Raw genomic sequence first — 26,166 nt, forward strand, 5'->3', positions numbered from 1 at the left:
CGCCATATCCTACACATGGAAACTAGTATTTGAATGTTTGAAATGTTTTAATGTCAAACTCTGGTAGAAGTTTGACATAGCTTGTATAATATTAACAAATGGTGGGAAGTAGGTATCGTTCATCTTGTGTAGTTGAAGAAAATCAAATTCACAAATCGTAAATGTGAAAATCAAGATTTCAAATCTGAACCTGGCTACAAAACCCATATTTTTGCCAATGTGGTTTTCATATAGTGTTCTAGGGATTCTTGATGCACCATATGAGCCCTAGGTCTTCTACCTTCTCATAAATCAGAGAAGCCTTCACTTCTGGGTACTCTGTAGTGCTTTCCTCATAAGATTCCCAAAAAATTCAAGAATTCTTTTGAAAATAAAAAGGAAGGAGAGTCCTGTGGCTTCAAAAAGAAAAATAATTTAGAAAAATATTCCCTTATATGAGTCTCCTTAAAATGTGACTATCTTCCTCACCCCATTCTGTGTGCTACAGATTTATCATTACAGTACTGTTGGTATGAATGCTCTCAGAGAAAATGCTTCAAATAGAAGGTATGCTTTGTATCTGGCAGGAATAATATTAGCCACAATATATTGCGCATTTATTGTGTGCTACCATCTGTTTGAGGTGTATTACAAACATAGTCTCATGTAGTCCTCATAGTCTCATGTAATTCTCTTCAAGATAAGCACGTATATTTCCTTTTCATACTTGTGGGAGTTTCGCGAAACTTGACCAACATAAGAGTCAGAGCCAGAAGTTGATCTTGGTCTGTCTCTACAGCTCATCTTCTACACAGTACCAACTCTTAAGGAGATTTATGGAGAAGATTTATATATGGGATTATAAACTGTAGCATGCTCAGCACTGGGCACATAAAACCAGCCCTGTGTAGAGATTATGGCTGGGCAGTGTTTTGTTCCACGCAATGCCTGCATTTGCCATCTCATTTGATAGTGTCTGAGGGGACAGCAATGAAAATTAACAGACTGTGCCTCATTCAGAAAATGATTCCACATCCTTCAGACAGTAGAACTATGAAACTGAAACATTCTGAGCTGTTAAACCGCTTCTCCAGAGTCGTTGGCAGCTACCCCATGCTAATGAGATATCTTGCTAATAAGTCATTAGTTTTTCTCTTTGTTTACTGATGGCCTACTGACAAGGTAGGCACCCTTCAGCTACTGAGAGATTTCTATATCCAGATGCTCATTTCCAACATTGTTTGCTACCCTTTTTTATGTTTTTCTGCTTTAAACTTTGACTAGTGATCTGACGAAGTACATAAGTTACCCAAATGCATCACTATATTCAGTGTGCCACAAATTATGGTAAATTCCCAATGTATATTCAAAAACTTTAAAATATATATATTTTTTCAAGTGTAAATATATACTCTAAATTAAAATATATGAATAAATACATGTATTTGTTAAGTACACATTATCAATTTCAAATATTTTATTTGGAAAAACTATCTTTTAAAATTATAAGATTGAAACATTCTTATACTAAGAAAATGAAGGGAGTTTTCATTTCCCCTCCTTTGTCCTGAGACAGTGGGTAGCATAATGGTGGGGTAAGGAAACACTTGCCTTGGGGGTTGAATGCATCAGCATGTCATGTGCAGATCTGCAAAAATGTTCACCAAAGTAGATGTTGGCTGATGATGAAGAGCTACTCTGGGAGAAAAATGTGTCCTTCATATCCTTGTGCAGTGCTGCATCCACATAACTCTTGACTACACCTTTTGTCCATCACATTGGACAGGAGGAATTATAGAAATAACACTTGAGTTTTAGCATCCAATTTTTAATAGAATTCCCCATTCTCTCTAACTCATCAGTTTGAGATTACTGTTCTTGTTTTATTGATATTTAACGTGAGAACAGTAAATTAGCAATTTGATTATTCAGAGCCATCAGGATTCTAGTTTTGTAATGCTTATTCTTTTGGACAGCTGCCAGACAACAGCAAAAGCTCAAATCCATAACAAAGCATCTTACTATTAAAGCATCTGGTCCATGACCAGATAGTAGGCAAAATTTGTTTGTAGAGATTTCAGGGATATATTCTCAGGGAAAGATGCTTAAGAAATGTAGCTTATGCTCTTAATATTTAAAAAAGTAAGCTGAGTGTGGTGGCGCACACCTGTAATCCTAGCACTTGGGAGTATGAGGCAGGAGGATCAGCGTGTGTTTGAGGCCAGCCTGGGCTGCATAGTGAGTTCAGGGCCAGGCTGAACTACAAAGGGAGACCCTGACTCCAAACAAACAAACAAACAAACAAATTTTTTAAAGTAACACGTTACATATTTTAACTGAAATGTGATTTATTTGGTTTAAGATTTCCAATTTAGAGCCTAAATTATCAGTAAATAGGAAGACTGAAGAGAAACCAATGTGAAAGATTAAGAGACAACTAAATTCCAATGTATGAATAAAGTAAGAAACAGAAAGATAATTTCTCCATGTGGATTACACCTGTAATTCCAACATTCAGGAAACTGAGGCAGGAGGGTCACTTCTAGTTCAAGGCCAGCCTGGACTACATAGTCAGGGACAGCCTGAACTATATAGTGAGACCCTGTCTCAAAAAATCAACAACAAACAAAGGCAATATTTAGTTACATTCTAATACAGCTGAGACAAACCCCATAAGAATGGTCTGATAACAGGTAAAAAGAGAAAGTACACTTTTAGGAAAGGTAAATCTACACCCTATGATTGAAAACAGTGCTTCCCAGAAGTCAGTCAAGAAGGAGCTCACTAAAACTATGTTTCAGATGAAACTTGAGACTGTCATGCTAAGCAAAATAAGCCAGTCTCAGGAAGTTAAATGTTGTTTTCTTTCTTTTATATGAGAAACCTAAAATAGAAATAATTAAATGAATAAAATAAAGGAGCAATGATAGGAAATTTGATAGACTCTTGGAGATAGGAGAGGAGGAAGGAAGGGCAGAGGAGTAAAAGGGGGAAGCGGGTAAGGGATGAAATGGAGATGTTAGATGCATCTGCCAATTTCTCAAAACACACGTCACTATTCTGTAGTGTAAGCATATATGCTGGGGTGTAGCTCAAGTGCAGAGTGCTCAGCATTTGTGAGGCCCAAGGGTTATTTTTGTTGCTGTTGTTTGGTTTTGTTTTTGGTGACAGAGATTGAACTCGGGTCCTTGCACTTGCGAGGCAGGTAGAGGAGCCACTGACTAAGTCCCCAGGCCTCAAGGTTTAATTTTTACCAACACGCATACACACACAGACGCACACACACACACAATCTATAGTGTATATAGATATATCTACTTATACCTATATATGATTTAAAGGTTTTATCTCATCAAAGAATAAATATGAGAATTCAGAACTATCCAATGATAATATGAACTGCCATCTGCAGAGCCTGCCCTATGAGCAACGCAGCTGTTTATGTGCAAACATCATTTTCCCTATTTTTCATGTGAGGAAACTGAGATGAAGAAAATGCAGTATAGCTTAGTGTCCCCTTGGTGGCAAACAGCAGAAAAGTACTGATAGGGTGTACTGTTTGGTTCTTCATTTCCCAAGCTGCAGAGCACAGATGTGTGTTAAATCTGATGCTGCTCTCCCAACCAGCCAAGCCAAAAGTGCCGTTAGCTCACTTGACAAAGCGTATTCTCACAGTGGAAAGTATAGGCATCAAGAGAACTGGCTCAGTTCTTACTCAGTGTTCACTCGAGTGCATTCTGATTCCAGTCGGATTCCCCAGTAGGTTTTGTACACAAGAGAAAATGCACGGTGACAAAGCCACATAGAAGAGATACTGAAAGTGAGGGCTTAGGTTTGCATCCTGGAGCTGTGTGGCCTTGAGCAGACTGTCATAATGTGTCTGAGCCTCACGTATGTTCTTTGAAAAAGAATGTGATGATAATTTTCCCAGTCTCACAGGGAGCCTGGGAAGACAAAATGAGATGATGCATGTATAGCACCCGCCATCGGGCAAGCTGCCACCATGACCACATGATAAATCAACTTAGATTACGTCAACCCCTTTTATTTGGCAATTGCTTCAAATTTATAAAACACTTTAAAAATCAGATTATACTGCTCTGATGGTTGTAATATAAGTGGGACAAATGGTACTTTTTTAATAGTTGTAGAAATGACTTGGAGAAAAAAATGTAATTTATGGACTATGGTATCATAGCTAGTTTTCAAGATTCATATATCTCCTGTATGACTTTATAATTGAGTCAGAATTTATAGGAAACAGTGCTGTTGTGCATAAAATTAATTGTGTAAAATGATTTTTACAGATATTTGAAAATGAGCCAAGAAAAATTTGAAATATTTGAAACTGATTTGTTAGATGACAGGGAGATGAGAAAGCAACTGGCATCTGATTGTATTACTATACAGAAGGCCTTGAAAGCTGATAGAGAGGTACTGCTGCTCAAGACATTGCTTCTTAATTTAAGGATCTCATGTTGCCATTTATTTTGTTTTGTTTTTTAAATTAATTTTATTGGTACATTTTAGGTATAGAATATAATGACATTCATCATTGGAAATTTGTACCTTTACATAATCTATCTAGGTCATTTATTTTTATTTTAAAATAAACTATAACTGTATATTTTAGGGTAGCCTATTATAGCCAAATGCTACAGACTGCGTCATGTAAAGATTAGAAATTTATTTTCTTACAGTTCTGGAAGGTGGGAAGTCCCAGATCAAGGTGCTGCCTAATTCACTTCTTGGGGAAGGTTTCTTCCTGGCTTGCGGGTGAACACTTTCTTGCTGTTTTCACATGATAAAGAGAGAATGAGCTCTCATGTCTCTTCTTGTCTTATAAAGGCAGAAGCTCTATCAAATTAAGGCTCCACCCTTATGTCATTTGTTGACTTTTATAACTCCTTCTTGACTTTATCTCCAAATACAGTCATTTTTGGGATTAGGGCTTCAATCTGTGAATTTTGAGGGGGTCACAGATCAATCCATAACATTATAGAGCATGTGTTTTCAACAACAATAATAATGGAGAAGCTCTGTTGTTTTCCCACACTGAGTCCAGGCACTAGCCAAGGAGGCCTTTAAGTAGCAGGTACTTAGTTCTTGTGATGTCCATAGGGTCATTCACTTGTGTCTCACTTTAATCCTGTCCTGCCATCTTGGAAAGATCTATCAGGAGATATAATCAACTTCTTTTCTGAAGAGAGACCTGAAAGTGAGCTCATGGAAGTCTGGATCACAAGCTAGTGGATGGTGATACATAAATCAGTTTGCAGGGTGGGTGAGGGCAGTGAAATGCCCCAAATCCGTCTTAGTGACTGACAGGAAGTGTTAGTGCGGTGGAGATAGGAAATCCTTACCACTTGCCACCCACCACCTTCTTAGCCAATGCTGTCATCACTCCCTCTGATTTCAAGGCTATGGAAAATGTACCAAGTAGCTTCTCTCCTAAAGTAAATTGTATATAACCTGTTGGCTATTAGGTACCACAGACTGACTCTCAAATCCCATCAGACACTGTCTACACCATGTAATCATTGTAAACATTCGAAAAAAAAATCTATCTGACTAAAATGTTTTGTCTCATGAATATGAGAAGAAAACCAGAGGATTAGAGGAAATCCTAGCTGATTTAAGTCACAGAACATATGCTGTTAAGTAAGGCAGCATAATCTGTAGTTAAGAACACAGAGTTTGAAGTCAGACAGACATAGGTTTGGAATCTTGGCTTTACAATTTCTGCCTACGTGAACGCAGACAGATACTTATGCTCTCTGAGCCTTAGTTTCAACAACCCTCTTCCAGAGGTGTCAAGATTAGAGGTTAACCACATGGCACATTGTTCTATGAAAGACAACATAAGATACATTCTTAAAATGGATAATGTAATTATCTAATACAAGGATTGCGGAAGATTTTACCTCTATGCTTAAAGTAAAAATGACAAGAAACCACTCTTTCAACCTGTGAATGATAGAAACTCACGAATACTCAGTTTAAATTTAAAATAAAAAGAATTGTCAGGACCATTCCAAGATAACATTTTAAACTTGTTAACTCTTTTATGGGGAAATAGTCTTGTTTTATTCTATAAAATATCTTCATTTCTTAATCAGGAATTACAAAACTCGAAGTCAGAACTTACATGCCTTTTAAATGAAATTCAGAGTCTTCCAGGAGCAGCAGAAGGCAGAAATCATTTTTTAATAGCATATCACCTGCTACAAAGAGAGAATTCTGATTTAAAAACAAAGGTGAGATTGAATTGGGAAGAACTCAAAATGTTTTATATTTAACATATCTTGCATTAATTTTCAGTAAGAAATGACTTGGAAATTGGACTTTCTGTGTTCTATTCAATAAATTGTCATATAATGTAGACCATAAATGAAGCTATAATCCAAGATGAATATTCAGACTTCAACAAATGCCTGTCACTTAAGATTAATCTGTGAATTTTCACTTTAAGTCAGCTTCCTACCAACTTAGTTTTTAGGGCACACATTACTGTATGTAACACAGGGAGAAAAAGGCCCAGAACATAGGGTTTGCTGCCTGGGAGGGTAGGTACAACAGGGGACAGTCTACAACTAAGCTTTGTTTGTGGACTTTGTCAGCAAGGTGAATTATCATCATATTGTACGGTTACAAGACGAGCTCTTTCAAATATTATTGGAAAAGTTAACACAAAGGACGAGGTGAGAAGAATGTAACAAAATCCAGAGGTACAGACCACAATCCTGGTAGTCTGACACACTCTCTCTCTCTCTCTCTCCTGTTTCTTAATTTTTTGTGGCAAAATAATTTCAGACTTACAGAAGAGTTACAAACATAGTACAAAATATCTCATATGCCTTCAAGACATAATCTCCTTTACTGCTAAATATTTCCATATGTACTAAATTTCCATGTGTGCTAACAAACAAACAAATAAATAAAATAACAGCTCTTACAATACCACAGTACAAATCTCAAAATGAGGAAATTAACCGTGGAGACAGTACTCTTGTCTACAGGTTATATTTAAATCTTACCAATTATTCTACTCTGTAACAAAAGAACATTTTTTTGTTTGTTTGTTTGTTTTTTTTGAGACAGGGTCTCACTATGTAGTTGAGACTGACCTGGAACTCACTATGTAGCTCAGGCTGGTCTCGAACTCACAGTGATCCTCCTGCCTCAGCCTCCCGAGTGCTGGGATTACAGGCGTGCGCCACCATGCCTGGCTAAAAGAACATTTTTCTAATCTGAGATCTAATCAAAGATTATACAATTGCATTTAATTGTCATGTCCTTTAATCAGACTTTCTTTGTCCTTCATGACTTTGATATTTTTGAAAAGTAAATCTTGGTTTGGACTGCTAGCCAGAATACCATGAGCGAGGTGGCTCAAACCACAGACATTTACTTCTCACAGTCCTGGAGGCTGGGAAGGCCAAGATCCAGTACTGGAGATCTGGTGTCTGGTAAAGGCCACTTTCTGGCTTGCAGATGGCTGAGAGCAGAAAGATGAAGTAAGCACCCCCGCCTTGTGACCTAATTACTTCCCAGAGTCCTCTCTCAATACCATCCCACTGAGTGTTAGGGTGTCAACATATGAATTTCAGAGGAGCACAAACATGCAGTCCATGACAAGCACGGATCATTTGTTTTGAAGACTGTTTTTCAATTTGGGCTCATTTAATATTTCCTCACGATGTCATTTAGATCACTAATTATTGGCAGGAATGCTGCTGAAGAGATACTGAATCCTTCTTAGTACATTTCATCAGGAAACGTGCTATCTTTTGTTCCATTACACATGATGTTAATTTCAATAATTTGGTCAAAGTATTCTCTGCTAGATTTCTCATTGTAAAGTTTTTACTGTTCTCTTTAAAATTAATAAATACCTTGTGGAGAGGCATTTTGAGACCATGTGCATTCTGTTTCCCATTAAACTGTTACTTGTTAAAGTTTCTCTCTTGCCTAGTAGGGATTTAGCTCATTGGTTCTGCCTGCCTCGCAAGTGCAGGGTCCCATGTTCAATCTCTGGTACCGAAAAAATAAACAAACAAAAATTTATCTGTTGAACAGAGAAGGAGAAAGAAAGAAAAGTACCCTGAGTGTGATGGCACATACCTGTAATTCAAATGGTATTTAAACATAACTGGTAATTAAGTTGGGCTATATCATTAAGACCAAACTGGAAGAGTGTTGGTCTTTTCCCACACAATCCATATCAGGGAAGATCCTATGGATATAGCTTTCTTCATAATGAAAATCATAGCTTCTACTTGCTTAATGTATACACTGTGTTATGTAATAATCCAGACTACATAGAAAATGTTCAATATTGATGTTACTAGCTTCTTCAGTTTGCTGTAACATTAGATCTAAATTCTGGTGTTTGCTGTTCTTTAAAAACTCACATTTATTATGTGATATTTACATTTTTACAATGACCATAAAAATCAGTGATTAAATAACATTTTAAAATCTGACTTAGTTACACTACTTTAAAAGCTTAAAGGGTTAATTCCCATTTCCCACCCTAGACCACTGATTCTGAATTTCAAGATAAAAGATAAAATAGGAGCTAGCATTTGTTTTTGTTTGTTTGTTTGTTTTGTTTTGTTTTGTTTTTAAGACAAGGTCTCCTTATATACCCTAGGCTAGCTTCTAACTCATCATCCTCCTTCCTCAGCCTACTGAATGCTGGGGTTATGAGCATGTGCCACACATCCAGCTATCAGATAGAATTTAAAATAAACTCCTCTGGTGATAAAAGCTAAAGTTTGAGACCCACCCAATAGTCTGGGAGCCTTTACAAGTTCAAGTGTTTTTAAATAGAGTCAGGGTAGAAGAAAGTTGCTCTTATATACTTTCTAATGTTTTTTGAAATAATATATTTTTATTTTATGAATCAATAAAGTCCATTCAAAACGTGAGAACAGAAACTTATGGTAATAGCATAAAACCCTATAGATCACTTTTTTTTTGCTTGTTAAAAAATAAAACAAGGCTGGGGATTTGGCTCAGTGGTTCTGCTGCCTGACTTTCAAGCACAAGGGCCCGAGTTTGATCCCCAGTACCATAAAAAATGTTTTTAAATAAATAAGAATTTAAAAAATAAAACTTCAACAGCAATGAAATGCCAACACCAGAGACCAAAAATATATTTTTGTTTGTGTAACTCATGAACTTATAGCACTTCTATGCTTATGGTAAAATGGATTCTATTAAATAACAACTACAAATTGTTCATTTAAGTTGGAAAAAGACCAATTAGGATGTCAATTTACATTATGTAAGCCAATGATCAAGCAGTTAATAGAATGAGTATACTTTTCCACAGCTGTATTAAGGGCATACAAAATAGAATATTTGCCTTTTCACTTAAATTTACAGGTCTTGGAGTTTTCACAAGAATTGGAACAATTAAGTCTTTCTACGGTAGGGGAAAAAACTACAACTGCTAATTTACTTACAAGTGAAAATACACGTAAAGCTTTGTTGCCAAAAGTACCAATTTTGGAAATAGAAATCCAAAGTCCAGAGGAAGAGAAAAAGGAACTCTGGTAAATTGAGAAAATTCCATATTAATTGCTTAAGAGGGGTATGTTTTATTTGGCTTGATCAGTATAAGAACTTGACATTTATATCCAAGTGATATGATTGGAAAAAATAGTTTAAAGCATTCTCCAGTTTGTCTTTTATCATATTATTACCTTTAAATCCTTTTCTTTAGCCTTTTTTTTTTTTTTTTTTTTTTTTTTCCTACCAAGGATAAAACTCAGGGCCTTGCGCTTGTGAGGCAGGTGTGGTACCACTGAGCTAAATCCCAGGCCCCTTTTCTATAGCTTTTAAAAATATGTTCCTTTTATTGAAATTTTAGAAAGCAGGTAAAAATATAAGGAGATTATAATAACCCATAATTTCACTAAGGAGAGAGCCTCATTATGCTTTCTTTTTTTTTTCCTACACACACACTCACACACACAAACGTGCAGTTTTACATAATTAAGACTAGACAGGGGGTTGCTGTTTTTATTAAACATTGAATCAATTAAGTCTTATTTTGGTTTTGGTACCAGGAATAGAACTTGGGACCTTGTGCCGTGGAACCACTCAGCTAAATCCCTGGCCCTGAATCAATTAAGTCTTAACCTTATTTATTTATTTCTTTATTTAATCTTGCCCTCCAATTCTTTTTATTGCTGCTTTTTCACCAAAAGTGTCTTTCACAGAAACTTTTGAGGTTTTGAGCAAACAAACTACTTTGCTTTGGCACAAAAACTAATAAATACAGTGAAATTATTTTGTCTAGGCAAAAGCCTAGAAGTAAATAATAAAAAAGAAACAAGACTTTTTTTTGCCAGTTTGAGAGCCCCTGAATTTTATGGCCTCTTAAAAGTTGATTTTCCTACCTCACAAGCACAAGGCCCTGAGTTTGATTCCCCAGTACCAAAAAAAAAAAAAAAAAAAAAAAAAGTTGTTTTTAACTTTAGAATAATCTCTTGGTCCAAGATTCCCATCATGAAACGCAGTGCATACTGGAATGATGGTGGAGAAGGGTATGTGGTGTTGGCAAGAGCAAAGAAATGAAAAGCGGTCACAGCCTTTAGGTTTGCAGTAAGGAGTGGGAAAGTCTAATTTTTAAGCATCGGAATGCTTTACTACAGGGTTTTTATTGTTGTTTTGTTTTGCTTTGTTGTTTTTTGTAGCAGGGATTGAACTGAGGAACTTGAGCTTGTGCTAAACCCCCACTGGGCTGAATCCCTGACCCCTAATACTACAGTTTTTGAATGTGATAATTCTAGTACCTCTGTGTTAGAGATGGAAGACTGGCTGGTTAATCCATATGAGCCACAGGTGAAGAAATAAGTGGTCTACACTGAGTTAGTGGCAAGGGAGATGAAATGGTCAATCTGAAAGCTCTGCACTTGGAGTGGACATTAATGATCAAAGCTGACAAAAGCCACCCTGATAAATGGCAGGGATACTTGCCACAGTGGGCAATGCTGAGGTCTTCATTCATCTGGGAGTCTGCTAGGAGAAACGTACTGGGCTTCTCTCTAAAGAGCTTCTTGCTGCCACCTGCTTCCATTGACTTGGTCCAAAGTACTTCCCATTGCTGGGACTGCAAAAAGTCTATATATATCTACCCCGTGCTTCCCTCTCTCCTGATATTTCCTGCTTATCTCCTATGCCCCCTTTGCACCCTCTGATTACGTGAGATCCATAACAAAATCATATTCAACAATAAACTATGTGTCGACTTGTGCTATGTTCTGAGCATTTAGATAGATGTTGAGAATACAAGATAAGATTCCTGTCCTTATGATCCACACAGTCTGTGCCTGCCACACAAGTGTGTAAGGTCCTGAGTTCAATTCCCGCTACTAACAAGGCAGTGTTGGTTACTGTGGGGCTTAAAGCAAGGAAGGGTCCCGGCCCAGGATAATCAATCAGTAAATGTTCTTAAACAAAATGACAACTTAGTTTGGGTCTTAAAATATGACTTACCAAGAGTGAAGCCAAAAAGAAGTGTGTGGGGGGGTAAATTTCAGGGGGAATATGCTGTGTGCAAGAGAGAGCATGATTTATTTTTGGTCTTAAAAATGGCCCATAGTGGGGCCAGGGATTTAGCTCAGTGGTGTCACCACCTGCCTCACAAGCTCAAGGTCCCTAGTTTGATTCCCGGTACCCAAAAAAAGGCCCATAGTATTGAGTGTGAAGAGAGGAAGAGGAGCATGGAATGCTGAGAATGGAAAGGTAGGCAGAAACCTGATCATGTAGAGACAAGGACTTGAACATACTTATGATTATGCTGTGAACAAATTATATAAAAAGAAAAAATTGGAATCCAAAAAAAATTGGACTTACATAAAAAGAAAAAACTGTATTACATAAAAAGAAAAAAATGGAACCTAATTCAGTGTATCAGCAGTGAACATGTGCATGTTGGTTTCTTTTCCGCAGTTGTACTTTTAAGTATTTTTCATGTTGATAAATAGCCTATATTGCTTTCAAGTCAAATCATCTTTAATTCTCTTAGCCATGTGAATTAGTCTAGTTTCTGCTGCTAAAACAAAATATCTGGGGCTGGTTATTTATAAAGAAAAGAGGTTTATTTATCTCACAGTTGTGGAGGTTCAGGAACATGGTATCTCTGGCAGATGGCATCACAACCACGGGAGCACATGAGAAAAGGAGATATCACATGGAAGACAGGAAACCAGAGACAAAGGAGAGGCAACACGCTCAGAGAACTAACCAGAGTCCCATGAAAACTATATTGGTTCCTTCTGAGAGCAGTGTCCCCACCTGGCCTAATCCCCTTCAGCTGGGCTCCACCTCTAAAGGTACCCTCACCTCCTAGTATCCCCACTCTCGGGATCAAGCTTCTAACACTTGAGCCCTTGGGGACTCAGTAAAACCATATCCAAATCATAAGACTGCATCTTCATTTAGCCACTGTTTCAAATAACATTTTAAACATTATTGTCTATTCATCTTTTTCCTTCTTGTGAATTATTTCACTATAGCATATTATTCATGGGTGAAATTATTCAGAGTTTGAACATTTTTATGGATCTTGATTTGTATTACCATATTGCCTTCTTGAAACAGAATCGGAACACCAACTATAACTTGTGAATCACGTTGTGGTAGGCTCCAGGGTGCCCGAAACAACAGAATCCCAACACTGCAGAGAGTGGGGAGGAAAAGAGGACAGAGGAAAAGAGGGGGAGGAAAAGAGGAAGAGAGAATCAGTAGGTTTATTTTCACTGTACTTTTCTCTGCCTTCTCTAACCGGGCTTCTTCCTGCCTTTCTGACTTCTCAGCCTTCTTTCTGGTTCTTTGCAAGTCTTCTGGCTTCTGTCTGACCCTTGCCCCTTTACTCTGGCTCATCTTGTCCAACGCCAACATTTCTGCTCCTGTTCTTCTTAGCTGAATCTTCACCTCAGACACCTCTCCAGTCTGTATCTACATTCCCGTCTTGGTCCACCATCCACTTGCCCATCTGCTCCCGTCAGAAAGCCAAGGGGCATCTATGACTCCTCCTTCCTCACCTGCCATATCCAGTGAGTGACAATCTTATCAGTATTATCTTTTAAATATCTTCTGAGTCCATCATAGTCTTGTTCACTGTTGTTTATTATGTGGATTACTGCCGCAGACTCTGGCTGGTTTCCCTGCCACGTGGCATCCAAATGATCTTTCTAAGGGACATTCTCTTTAGCTTCTAGAATTTTACATATATTATTAAATCATCCTGGGACATCCTTATTTTTCCATGTTCTCTTCTATACCAACATGCTCCATATATCCTTACAAGCATGCAAATATTATACACTTCCACTTTTACATTTGTCTAGCCTGTGCCTAGTCTTTCTGTGGGCCACATAGAACCTCAGCCTCCTGAGGGCTGGGATTACAGGCGTGCACCACCATGCCCAGATTTATCCATCCTTCCTTCCTTCCTTCCTTCCTTCCTCCCTCCCTTTCTCTCTCTCTCTCTTTTCTTTTTTTTTTCTTTTGTACTGGGTATCAAACTCAGGACCTTGTGCTTGCAAGACAGGCACAGTGCCACTGAGCTAAATCCCCAGCCCTCTATCCCTATTTCTTGCTTAATTATTAGCTCCTTAGGTCAGAGATTACTTATTATTGTAGCCCTGGTGCTTACCAAAGTGCCAAATGCTTCCTGGCTAATTGTTTAAAATCTTTGTAGCCTGTGTCTGCCCAATAAAATTCCAAAAGTTGAAAAAGTATAACTCATTTAAACTGGCTGTGTGGCTACAAACAAAATCTCTATAATGGATCATTGCCTTGAATGAGAGTAGAAAATATGACTCATTTATTGGTAAAATTTATGGTGAAAAGAGAGCTGTTTTGCGAAAGAATTCAAGTTTAAAAACTTGTTTGAAGTACTTTCTTGATTTGCAGGTTTTTCCTTCCCTATTCTGCTATAACAATAAGCATTTTGATAGTTTTTTTATTGTTACATTTGTACAATAGTCCTGTATTAGGAGAAAGTAAGCAGAAGAAAATTCCAGAGGAATCTGTAAAGGAGAGCACTTTTCTAAGAGAGGGGCAGAAGGAGGAGAACTCACAACAGAATCATGCTATGAAAGATGAAGAACTGCAGTTGACCAAGAAGCCTCAGGAAGTTGTGAGGCCTGGAGAAGAGCTGAGCTCTGTGAGTCAGAGCCTCCTTCAGTCTCAGAACTCTGGGGATAGTTCAGATGACAGTAGCACCCAGGTAGGTGCTAAAGACACACCCTTCATTGGACCCATTACCTATGGTTACCTGTGGATATCAGCATCATTTAAAACATCATTATTAGCAGCTGGGCGTGGTGACGCACGCCTGTAATCCCAGCACTTGGGAGGCTGAGGCAGGAGGAGGATCACTGTGAGTTCAAAACCAGCCTGGGCTACATAGTGAGTTCCAGGTCAGTCTCAATACATAGTGAGACCCTGTCTCAAAAAAACCAAAAAAAAACAAAAACAAAAACAAAAAAAACACATCATCATTAATGTATATTTGCTAAGCAATATTTATATTCATTGTCTGGGTAGTAATAAAATAGCCACTAAAACCTGAACTAAACTCATCAGTGGGTTACCTTTATTACTAAAGGTTTCTTAAGCTCCACCTCATCCCAGCAGAAGAAAAATGCAGATTAATTGTTTGTCTGCCCTGGACAAGTGGGCTAGAGATGGCAGGTAATGTGCCATGTTCCTATTCCTGATATGTAGCTTAGTGTGCAAAATACTTCATTTCAGTGGGGGAAAAGACTTCAAACAGAATTATTTTAAATATGACTTTTGCTATTTCGTGCAGATCTGGCCTGCAGAAGAAATAAAGGGATTGAGGGCTGGGGATTTAGTTCAGTGGTTCCACCGTCTGCCTCAGAAGCGCAAGGACCTGAGTTTGATCCCTGGTACCAATAAATAAATAAATAAATAGACAAACAATACAATACAATAAATGAAATAAAGGGATTGACTACCAACCATACCTTAGTTCTTAATTTTACAGGTCTCTCTTAAACAAATTAAGATTTCCCTAGTGGTTCTGCTACCTGCCTTGCAAGCACAAAATCCTGAGTTTGATGTCTCATACGAAAAAGAAAAAGATTTCCCTATTTATACCTTTTGTAAAATTATTTCCAGATCAACCTAGGAAGACCTTAGGACTCACAAGTAAATCATCATCAGAAATTTGATAATATGCAGTTGGAAAGTGATTCAAGTATACACTTTTTAAAAAAGCAAATAAAAGATATATTTGAAAAAGGATTTGGACATAGAGTTTGAAAACTAGAAAAGTCACAGCAAACAAGGAAAATATATATCTAAAAGGAGATTCAGATAACATTTGAAAGGAATGAGGGTCACTCAGTTTTTTGTTTTTTTTTTTTTTTTAGAAGATGGAAGAGGGGTATGACATCAAATGTCTGAAAGGAGATTAATTTTATACCTCTATGATAGTCCTTTTATGGCAGGGGTCCCAAACCCTCATGCCATGGACCAGTACCAGTCTGGTCTATGGTCTGTTAAGAATTGGGCTGCAGAGCAGAAGTGAGCAGCAAGCGAATCTGTGTTTACAGCCACTCCCCACTGCTCACAGCACTGCCTGAGCTCCCCTCCTGATAGAGGAACAAAGGCATTAGGTTCTCAGTGGAGTGTGAAAACTACTACGAACTGCACATGCAAGGGAGCTAGGTTTCATGCTCTTCATGAGACCCTAATACAGAAACCATCCCCCATTCCTTGCCTCCCTGGAAAAAGTGTCTTCCGCAAAACCAGACCCTGGTGCCAAAATGGTTGAGGACCACTGCTTTATGGGATACTGGGACAGTGTAGGCCTGAGCTGTGGCTGAACCATGCTCACAAAGATTATACAGCCTTTGCTTAGGAGCTTCAAATATTGCTATACTTTTAGAGTGCAATTTAGAGTAGGAAGGGTGAAAAGTACTTACTTTATTAATTTTCTTTAACAAGTCTTCCCCATTATTTTTTTCATAATAATGACCATTAATTAAATTGCTCCTATTCATTTACTAAACCAATATTATCTGTGATCTATCAGGTCTTGTTAAGGCACATAGGGTAATAAACAAAATAGATGTGAACCGATAGGAAAAAATATTTTGAACTTTAGATTTTCTGTGCAACTGTTGCACATATTATTTCATTTACTTCTTCAAGAAATCAGGGAAGAAAATACATTTTGGACAGATATTTTTTTTCCTGCAGCTTTCTGTGCAGTGGTAATATCTGAGCCATTTCTGTGTTTTGGGGTCTTTGACCAATGGATGACTATAGACTGTTCTGCTTTTTAGTTCGCGCACGCATATGTGTGTGTGTGTGTGTGTGTGTGTGTGTGTGTGTGGTTTTTTTGGTCTTCACCCCTGTCATCAGATTATAAGTACATTATTGTACCTTCTTTAATATTCCTAATATACATATTTAAGCTATAATAGGCTGAGCCACATATCAAACTTTATAGAATATTTGCAAAGAGTAAATACACAGAGAAAGAACCATTAGAGCCTCTTTTATGAACAAGGATATAATATTGCTCAGAAGTACTTTGTGACATCATTTGTGGCTGCTGATGGTCTTTGTGTGCTTAATTTCTGCCTTTCAACACTATTGCAGGTGAGGTTTCCACACAGTTGAATTCTAGATATTATTTCCACAATATTCTTGATGCAAGCTGGAAGCAGCAATAATTATCTTAATTTTATAGGTTTAAAATCTACCGTAACTTACAGCCATTAGAGAAATAAAAACAACCCTGAGATTCCATCTTATTCCTCAAAAAACTAAAACCAAATTCCATTCAACCTAGTTATACCCCTTCTGGGAGTCTTCCCAAAAGAGCTAAAGACATTATATTATCAGGATGCACTTGTTTATAGCAGCACAATTCACAATAGCTAACACAATAGCTAATTCACAATAGCTAACTCTAAATGGCCTACATGTCTACCAATGAATGAATGGGTAAAGAAAATAGGGTGTATATGCCCTGCTTAGTACTACTTATCCATAAAGGTTAAATTCTAGTCATTTGTAGGAAAACAGATGCATCTTGAGAATGTAAAACTAAGTGAAATAAATCAGATTCAGTAGGTTAAACATCAAATGATTTATATGAGAAACCCAACATATAAATAATTGCTTTGTTTTATTTTGTTTGCAGTACTGTGGATCAAACTTAGGACCTTGCACTTGCAAGGCAGGCAAGCTAAATCCCTGGTCCCCAACATATAAATAATTGAAAGAGCAAAATAAAAGATAAGTGATAGGAAACAGGGAAGTAGACCTTATCTACTTTAGGGAGAAGGAAAGGGTAAAGTTGCAATCTGTGTATATGTATATATGTAGTACAAACAGAAGAAAAGAACTGTTCTCAAGCATTTAAAAAATTAGTTTAGTGCCGGGCGTGGTGGTGAACGCCTGTAATCCCAGCACTCAGGAGGCTGAGTCAGGAGGATCGCTGTGAGTTCGAGACCAGCCTGGGCTACATAGTGACTTCCAGGTCAGTCTCAACGACATAGTGAGACCCTGTCTCAAAAAACCAAAAAAAATAAATAAATAAATTAGCTTAATTTTTTCCCTAACATTTTAGTATTTACTGTGTTGTAGGTGCTATGCTAAATACCCTGGATATAATATGCAACACAAGACAGGGATATTATTGTTGCCACCAAATAGGTAAGGAAATGGAGGCTCTAGGGAGGTTAGACAATATGCACAGAATGGGCACATTCTTTGCCACATGGAGGAAGTAATGGAATGCTAGTCTGTCTCCTCGAGAGCCCTGTCTTTTTACTGCTATGCTGTTTGTTTCCCCTTGCTAAAAAAAGAATTCAGAGAAAATACAGTTCCCACAGCAAGCTGGCTTTCTAAAGAAGGCCAGCAAGCTGGCTCCCAAAAACTCTCCTAGGACACTGTTGGTGAATTCACTCAGGGTTTGACCCACCTACAGTAGGTAAGCTAAAATCTCTCGGGGAAAAAACAAAATTTACCAAATTTTTAAGGCTACTAGATAAAATCAGAATACAAATTAATTATTTTTTATAAGAATTAATTTAAAATATCACCTGAGCACATTTCAATGAACAGTACGTTTTCTCCCTATATAGAACTAAGAAAGACAGTTCATAATCATCATGCTTGATGAATATGAAGTCAGAACAAATGGGCTTAGTTTGATGGTTCATACAGGTAATGGCACCAGAGTTTTATAGCCCAGCCCATCCACATCCACTGGATGAGAATATTTAAAGACAGCAGTCTTCACTTTATTTCCACAATACAGTTGGACTGGTTATTTGAACCAGGTTTGTATCGGATGGTTATTTTACTAAAATACTTTAAAATAGGAAAAGCCTATAAAATTAAGATAACGCTAGTTCCAACTTTTGACACAAGGGCATGTTAATACTCCTGCCTCAGCCTCCCACGTTCTGGGATTATAGGCATGTGCCACCATGCTTGGCTATTTCCAATTTATTATTATTATTTTTAAGGAATTTAAGTTTGGAGGGTTTGAGAGGGTAATTGGCTAATAAATCTCTTGATGCTTCATAGCAGCTTGAATGAGTTTATATCCCCCTCCAATAACTCTACCAATAAGCTGATTTATGTAGCAGGAAAAATAGATTATTTATGTTAGCTGCTTGGCTGGCTAAGTAGTCGCTGTCTCAGCAGTTGACTTTCTCGACAAATAATTTTTACCCAGCATGGTGGGCACATCCCTGCAATCCCAACACTCAGAAGACTGTGGGAGGATCACCACAAGTTTGAGGCCAGCCTGGGATACATAGTGAATTCAGGGCCAGCCTGAGCTACAGAGCAAGACCCCGTCTCAAAAATCAAACAAAAAAATTCATTTCTATTCTGGCAAAATGACTGGACTGGAAAATATAAATAAGAAGAAGTCCTATTCTGGTTTTTCCATTCTCCAAAACAGGCTAAAATTTCTGTGTCCTCAGTACAAGTGGGGTGCTTCTCTTGTCTATCTCTATTTTGGTTTAGTAAGTGGTCCTATAGGCTTCTAATCACTAATGAATTATTCAACACTGCTGTATAATGGGTAAACAAGAAGCTAGAGTGGTGAACAAGATATTCCAGGTTGTGTGCAGATGGAAGATGAAGGCAGTCAAAGTAAAGGTAGGCGGCATCGGCAGCAATGGGTGATGTCACTGAGTGCTTAGTAAGTGTCAGGCATCCTGCTGAGTGCTCACACCTGGTTCTCGTCACTTCACCCAGCAGGTATCATCCATAATATCCTCATTTGAAGATGACGGAACTGAAATGTAGGTGAACCCAGTACCCTTTCCAGGATCGTCCAATTAATACACAGTAGATTCAGGATTGAAACTGGGGTTCTTCATAATTACATTATGATCCATTAAAGAATTTTCCCTAGAGATCTTAGAGCTTTCAGCTCTTAGACTGTAAATTGGATTCAGGTTGCTTTTCTGACTAAACCAAAATGAAACTGAAGCACTAACAGGAGGACTTGGGGAGTTCTTTGCCACTTCAGGGACTTAAACATAAAAAAACTAAAAGAATGACATAGTCATTTCAGAAAGTGATGGACAGGACATATATACTGAACAAGAATAAGGTAACTCTAGTAAGTATAGCTCATCTATAAATTGTATAAGACTGAATTATTTATTCCACATCTATGTGTGCCCACCTTTTGTAGAAAATCCAAATGACTACTCCTTTAAGATATTGCGATGGACCACTGCCTGCCTTAAAAGCTCAAGGACCTGAGTTTGATCCCTGCTACCAAAAAAAAAAAAAAAATTGCACTGGAGAGGGCTGATAGGAGAGTTGTTGTTTTTATGCATGTGTATTTTTCAGCTTTATTAAGTTATAACACAATAAAAGTACATATTTATGAAGTAAATATGATGTTTTGCTATATGAATATCCTGTGAAATGATTAACCAAGCTAATTAATTAAATAGACATTTTTTGCCTCATGTATTTATTATCTGTGTGTGGTGAGAACAGTACTGTCCATCAATGTTCAAGTTTGAAATACATCATGATTAACTGTACTCACCATGCTATAGCACAGATCTTCAAAACATCTTTATCCCAGCTACAACTTTGTACCTTTGACCAAAATCTTTACTTTATGACCCCAACCCATCTTCTATCAACCAATGCTACTCTTTTTTTCTATGCATTCAACTGCATGTGTGATCATGCAGTATCAAGTTGTTTCACATAGCATAATGTCTACCAAGTTTATCAGTGTTGTGGCAAGTACCAAGATTTATTTCTTTTTAAAAACTGAATAACGAGCTGGGGATTTCGCTCAGTGGTTCCACCACCTGCCTTGCAAGTGCAAGGGCCCAAGTTCGATTCCTGGTACCAAAAAAAAAAAAAAAACTAAATAGCATTCCATTACATATGTTTATACCACATCAGTTCATGAGTACTTAGGGACAAAGTTTGACATGGGTCTTGGCAAAGATTTCTTGGCTATGATCCCTAAAGCTTATGTAACAAAAGCAAAATTTGCTATGTGTGATGGCACATATCAGTAATCCCAGTACTCAGGAGGCTGAGGCAGGAGGATCACTGCAAGTTCAAGTCATCCTGGCTACATGGTGAGACCCTGTCTCAAACAAAACAAAACAACATAAAAATAAAAAGCAAAATTTGATAAATGGGATTACATCAAAGTAAAAACTTGCCCTAGCAAGCACAAGGTCTGGACTTCGATCCCCAGTACTAAAAATAAAAGTAAAAAGCTGCCTAGCAAAGGAAGCAGTCAACACAGTGAAGAGACAACCTACAGATTGGAGGGAAATATTTTCAAACATATATCTGGTTAGCTCAGTGATTCTGCCAATTGCCTCACAAGCACAAGGTCCCGAGTTCGATCCCTAGTACAAAAAAAAAAAAAAAAATGGGCAAAGGACCCAAATAGATATTTTTCAAGAGAAGACATAAAAAAGGCCAACATTATATGAAAAAAAGTTCAACATCACTAATTATCAGAGAAATACAAATAAAAAAAACAACAAGATATCACCTGACTCCAGTAGGAAAGTCTGCTATCAAAAATGTAGAGGATTTATTGGTGAAGGTGCAGAGGAGGAAACTCTTGATTATTATAGATGGGAATGTAAATTAGGCCAGCCTTGGGAAAACAGGATGTTCCTCAAGAATTTTTAAATTTACCATATGATCCAGCAGTGTCACGTCTGGGAATATACCCAAGGGATATGAAATTGGTCTATTGAAAAGATTACCTGCACTCTTATTTTACTGGAGCATCATTCACAGTAGCCAAGTTATAGACTCAACCTAAGTGTCCATCAGCAGGTGAATGGATAAGGAAAATGAAATGTATATGACAATGCAATACTGTTCAACTTTAAAAATGTGTGCTGCCTCTTTCTAGTAACTCGAGAACAATGAAGTGTAAAAAGGAAATTGAGGAAGTAGGCTAAAAACTGAAAATCTCTCACTAAGTTTTTTCTTTTTGCCAGTAAACACACTTGTGCATGCACTCATGTACTCTGCACACACACACACTTGCTGCACAGGTTCACACACTGACTCTAGCGCTCCATTTTAAGGGATGTTTTGCTCTAAAATCTTCATGCTTCTGTTGCCCTTTGCTGATAGGGAAAAACAAGGTTAAGTGTGTATGTCTCACTACTTTTGTTCCCATAACTTTCCTGGTATTGTCACTCTAACGTAACAAGTGCTAAACTACATGAACATTAGCAACTATCCATAAATGTAAATTTGTTGTAGGTAAACTAACTCCAAAATATGTTCATAGGAATAACCTCATTCTGACAAGCCTGGTTCTTACAGTTTGAACCCATGTTTTACCAATATTCTTTCAAACATGTTTCTCTTTTTAAATGTTTGCTTTAGTATCTCTCATCTGGAGAAAAACTAAAACATGACCAGCAGGAGGAACTACAACAACTTCGCCAGAATTTGCGTCGGCTTCAAATCCTTTGCAGCTCAGCTGAAAAAGAGCTTCAATATGAGAGAGGGAAGAACTTGGACTTAAAGCAACATAATAGCTTACTTCAGGAAGAGAGCATTAGGGTAAGTCTAGCAGTACAGTCTTTTCTGAAGGTTCTTGGCGGACCTGAGAATAGATGAGTCAATAAATTCCACAACATTATAATTTACGATGGGATCCGGGACGGATGGACAAGGAGTTACTTGGTAGCTTCTTCCTTTAGCTTTCTTTTCATTCCTGAATGAGAACAGAGTTTTGTCATTTCTCCTTGCTGAAGGGGATATGTATGCTATCCACCTATAAAAAGAAAAGTGGGAGGGCTACGTTCCAAGTTCAATAAAGACTTGTTTTTCCCCCTTTAAAAAAAAAGAAAAAAGGGGTTTGGCTGGGGGGAGGGGTCCATACTGGGGATTGAACCCAGCCAGCGCCTTCATACTGAGCTATAGCCCTGGTCATTAACTGATGGATTGATTGATTGACTGACCGATTAACAGGGTCTTACTAAGTCATTAATTTGCGTAGGCTGGACTCAAACTTGTGCTCCTGTCCCAACCTCCCAAAGTGCTGGAATTACAGATGTGTTACCTCATACCCAGCTCAGAAGTAGTTTTAAAGTTACTTAATCTTTTGAAATCATTATCTAAAATCATTATCTAAATCTCAGTGATGTCCACATATACATATAAATGTTTAAAATAAAACCACCTCATAAAATACTGCCTCCTTTTAATTATGGTAAATTATAATGGTAATAAATTTTATATTAATTTATTTACATTTTATTAAATATACACTAAGACTTGGTTTCTGTGAGTCCTTAAAGCTTCTGGAATTTAACATTCAACAAATAAAAACTAAGCCTCTTGTAGACACTGAGGGCCAACAGCAGGCAGAACAGACACAATCTTTATCTTCATGGTGCAAAGGTCAGAAAACTTTGGGCTATAGGCAGAATCCTGTCTGGTTCCTTTTTTTGTAAATAAAGTTTTATTGTCACACAGCCATGTTTGTTAGTTTAGTTTTTGTTTTGTTTTGGTTTTTTGAGACAGGGTCTCACTATGTACTTGAGACTGACCTAGAACTCACTGTGTAGCCCAGGCTGGTCTCGAACTCACAGTGATGCTCCTGCCTCAACCTCCTGAGTGCTGGGGTTACAGGTGTGCGCCACCACGCCCGGCTCATGTTTGTTAGTTTAAATGTTATTTATGGCTGCTTTTACGGGTTTTTTATCATTTAGATAATACAAACTTTTTTAAGTTTATTGGTACATTTTAGGTATACATTATGAACACATTCACCATTGGAGATTTGTACCTACACCTGATATATCTTGGTTCTTATTTTTCCCCTTTCCCTTCTCTCCCTTCAACCCCACCACCCCTCCCTATTTACAAAAGCTTTGTCTCTATTTCTTCCTTCTTTTCTCATTTTTTCCCTTCTTCCCTTCCCCCCATCACCTAGTTCCCCTTCCCCTTTGAACATTTTCTCCCTATTTCACAATATCTATTATACATTTTGGTCCTCATTTACACTTTTAGTTTCTTACACCAGAGAAACAATTCAGCATTTACATGTGTGTACTATTTATTTCACTTAAGAGTATGGTCTCAAGGTGCATCCATTTAGCTATAAATGACTCTAGTTTGTCTTTCTTTGTGGCAGAGTAGTACTCCATTTTACAGAAAAACCACAACTTTATCTAATCACCAGGTGATGGGCATTTAGGCTATTTCCAAGATTTAGCTATTACAGACTGTACTGCCTGTTGTATAGGACCTCTAATCCTAATTTTTTGAGAAATCTCCACACTTATTTCCACAGTGGGTGAACCAGTCTGCACACCCACCAACAGTGGAGAAGGATTCTTTTTTCCCCACAGCCCCTCCAGCATTTGTTATTGGTTGATTTCTTGATAGCAGACGATGGCAGATTTAAGTACTTGTGACAGAGACCACATAATTCACAAAGTCTAAAATATTTACTACCTAGCCCTTTATGAGAAAAAGGTTTGCCCACCTTGGACTGGGGAAACAAATGGATCTTGTATGAAAATGGACAACAAGAATTCCTGCTTTTCTGGAACTAATAGAAGAGATATAGAGGAAAACAAATATTAATTTATCTCAAACTTCTAGGAAACCTTTCTAGGATTCTAGGATTATCAGAATAAACCTCACTCCTATCCTTACAATTAATGAGGTTTGTTTTTATTGTTATTGTTTGTTTTGGAAACCAGCTTCTTCAGAGTTTTAAAATTTTTATCATATTCCCTCAAGCCTTTATACAGTTACAGATTTTTAAATCAAATACTAAAACTTTCCCAGCACACAGCTATAGTCCCACTCCTCAGGAGGCTGAGGAAGGAGGATCATGAGTTCAAGTCCAGCCTGAACTACATAGTGAGACTCTCAAATAAATTAATTTAATTAAATTAAATTGTGTATATACTTTTAAAAATAACAATAAATTCTAAATCTTTAAAAATTTTTTTTTTAATTTTTATTTTTGGCACCAAGGATCGAACTCAGGACCTTACGCTTGCCAGGCAGGCAGTGGAACCACTGAGTTAAATCCCCAGCCCAATAAATTCTAAATCTTTATCACATTTCCTTGTATGACAGTCTTTCACCTTTCCCTTCAATCTTAGATCATTTTAACATTGAACATATTCAAACAATACATCTTTCTTGAGGTACAGTGACCAGAACTACACAGATCATGATGCTTTCCATGACACTGACACTCTATACATATTTGTTGAGGTGGGCCTGGTGACACAGCCCTGTCATCTCAGCTCTCAGGAGGCTGATGCAGGAGTAAGACTAGAAGTTCAAGGCTACTCTGGGCTACATAGTGAAACCTTGACTCAAAAAAATCCAACAAATAAATAAATAAATAAATAAATATTTGTTGAGTCAGTGAATGATCTTTCCAGGGTGGATAAATGATAGCTTGGAACAAAGAGATTTTTTGAGGGGGTACCAGGGATCAAACTTGGGGGTATGAAGAGATTTTTTTTTCCTCTTTTGAATCTTCCTCTGAATGTCTGATACCTAAATAGCATCATATACATTAACTACTTTTTATTGATATTTTGTTCGTTTTAACTCTTATAAGCTTCCTGGAAGCCTTGATTATCCTGGTTACTTTAGCCTCATATAAATATTGATATTTAAGGAAGAAGATATTTTTCACCTTGTTTTTCTTGTTCTAGGGTATCTTAGCTATTCTTGGCCTTTTGAAGTTCTATGTAAATTTTATAATCAGTTTGTCAATCTACACATACTTATCTACACGATACTCATTGTATATTCAAAAATATAACTTTTTAGGATTTTAGTTGAAGTTACATTGAATCTATGTCAATAGGGGCAAAATTTAAATCTTTACAGTAGTGAATCCTCCAACTTATGAAATGTATATGTATATTTGGGTTTGTAATTTCTTTTCATATTATAATTTTATACATCTTTTATTAAGCATATTCCTTTATCATTTGCTAACTCAGATTCAGTATTTCATCTGTGAAATAGGATACAATATGAAGCCCAGACACTTTATAGATGTGAAAACCTAACAAATGTAAACAGTAATAATAGTATGTCTCAGTTCTATTCATCAAATACAGTAGATATTCTACAAGTGTTACTTGAATAACAATTAATTTTATTAGGTTTTTCTAATGTGTCTGGCTCTGTTCTTGATGCTCCAATTGTTTTGTCTTAATGCAGCTTCACAGCTATCCTGTGAGGTGAGTAGTTATTATCTTTGTGTTACAAATGAAAAAGAAACTGGTGCTCCAAGAGAGCACTATTAACTTTTAAAATCACTCAATAGATTCTTATTGGTTAACACACACTAGTCACATATGGAGATATCACAACTATAATCCCCATCAATTCAGCTGAAAAGTTTTGAAACCAAGGAATTCTATTTCCCATGTGGACAAAGTCCATCCCTCTCAATAATTTTATCTGTATGCCTTCCCTGCCTGGTATATGTATTCATCAGATTCTCTTTTTCCATAGGATCTTGTGCATATTTACCTGATCAGTAGTAATCCCCTACTCTCTGGTACTCTGATAGGCCTGGGATATTGAGAAGTAAATAAAAAACCCAGCCCCTTCTCTCAGAATTGAAATTGAGGAAGAAGGGTGATA

The 26,166-nt window shown here is 37.3% G+C and overlaps 1 protein-coding gene across 4 annotated transcripts in view; it reads left to right on the forward strand.

Annotated features, from left to right (window-relative positions):
* Positions 1 to 26,166, forward strand: part of Ccdc30 (coiled-coil domain containing 30) — a 90,727-nt gene that overhangs the window by 30,555 nt on the left and 34,006 nt on the right. For 2 of the 4 annotated variants that reach the window (XM_033767900.1, XM_033767902.1), the window contains 2 exons: positions 6,099 to 6,236; positions 21,910 to 22,089. In XM_033767900.1, coding sequence (XP_033623791.1) covers positions 6,099 to 6,236; positions 21,910 to 22,089 — 318 coding nt within the window. Of the gene's footprint in view, positions 1 to 893; positions 1,162 to 4,286; positions 4,414 to 6,098; positions 6,237 to 9,372; positions 9,543 to 13,986; positions 14,231 to 21,909; positions 22,090 to 26,166 lie in introns of those variants that run through there. The other 2 variants (XM_010634009.3, XM_033767901.1) reach the window with 2 other exon arrangements.

This window comes from Fukomys damarensis, unplaced genomic scaffold, assembly GCF_012274545.1.
Source record: "Fukomys damarensis isolate Sample0158 unplaced genomic scaffold, DMR_v1.0_HiC HiC_scaffold_23, whole genome shotgun sequence".
Classification (NCBI taxonomy): Eukaryota; Metazoa; Chordata; class Mammalia; order Rodentia; family Bathyergidae; genus Fukomys; species Fukomys damarensis.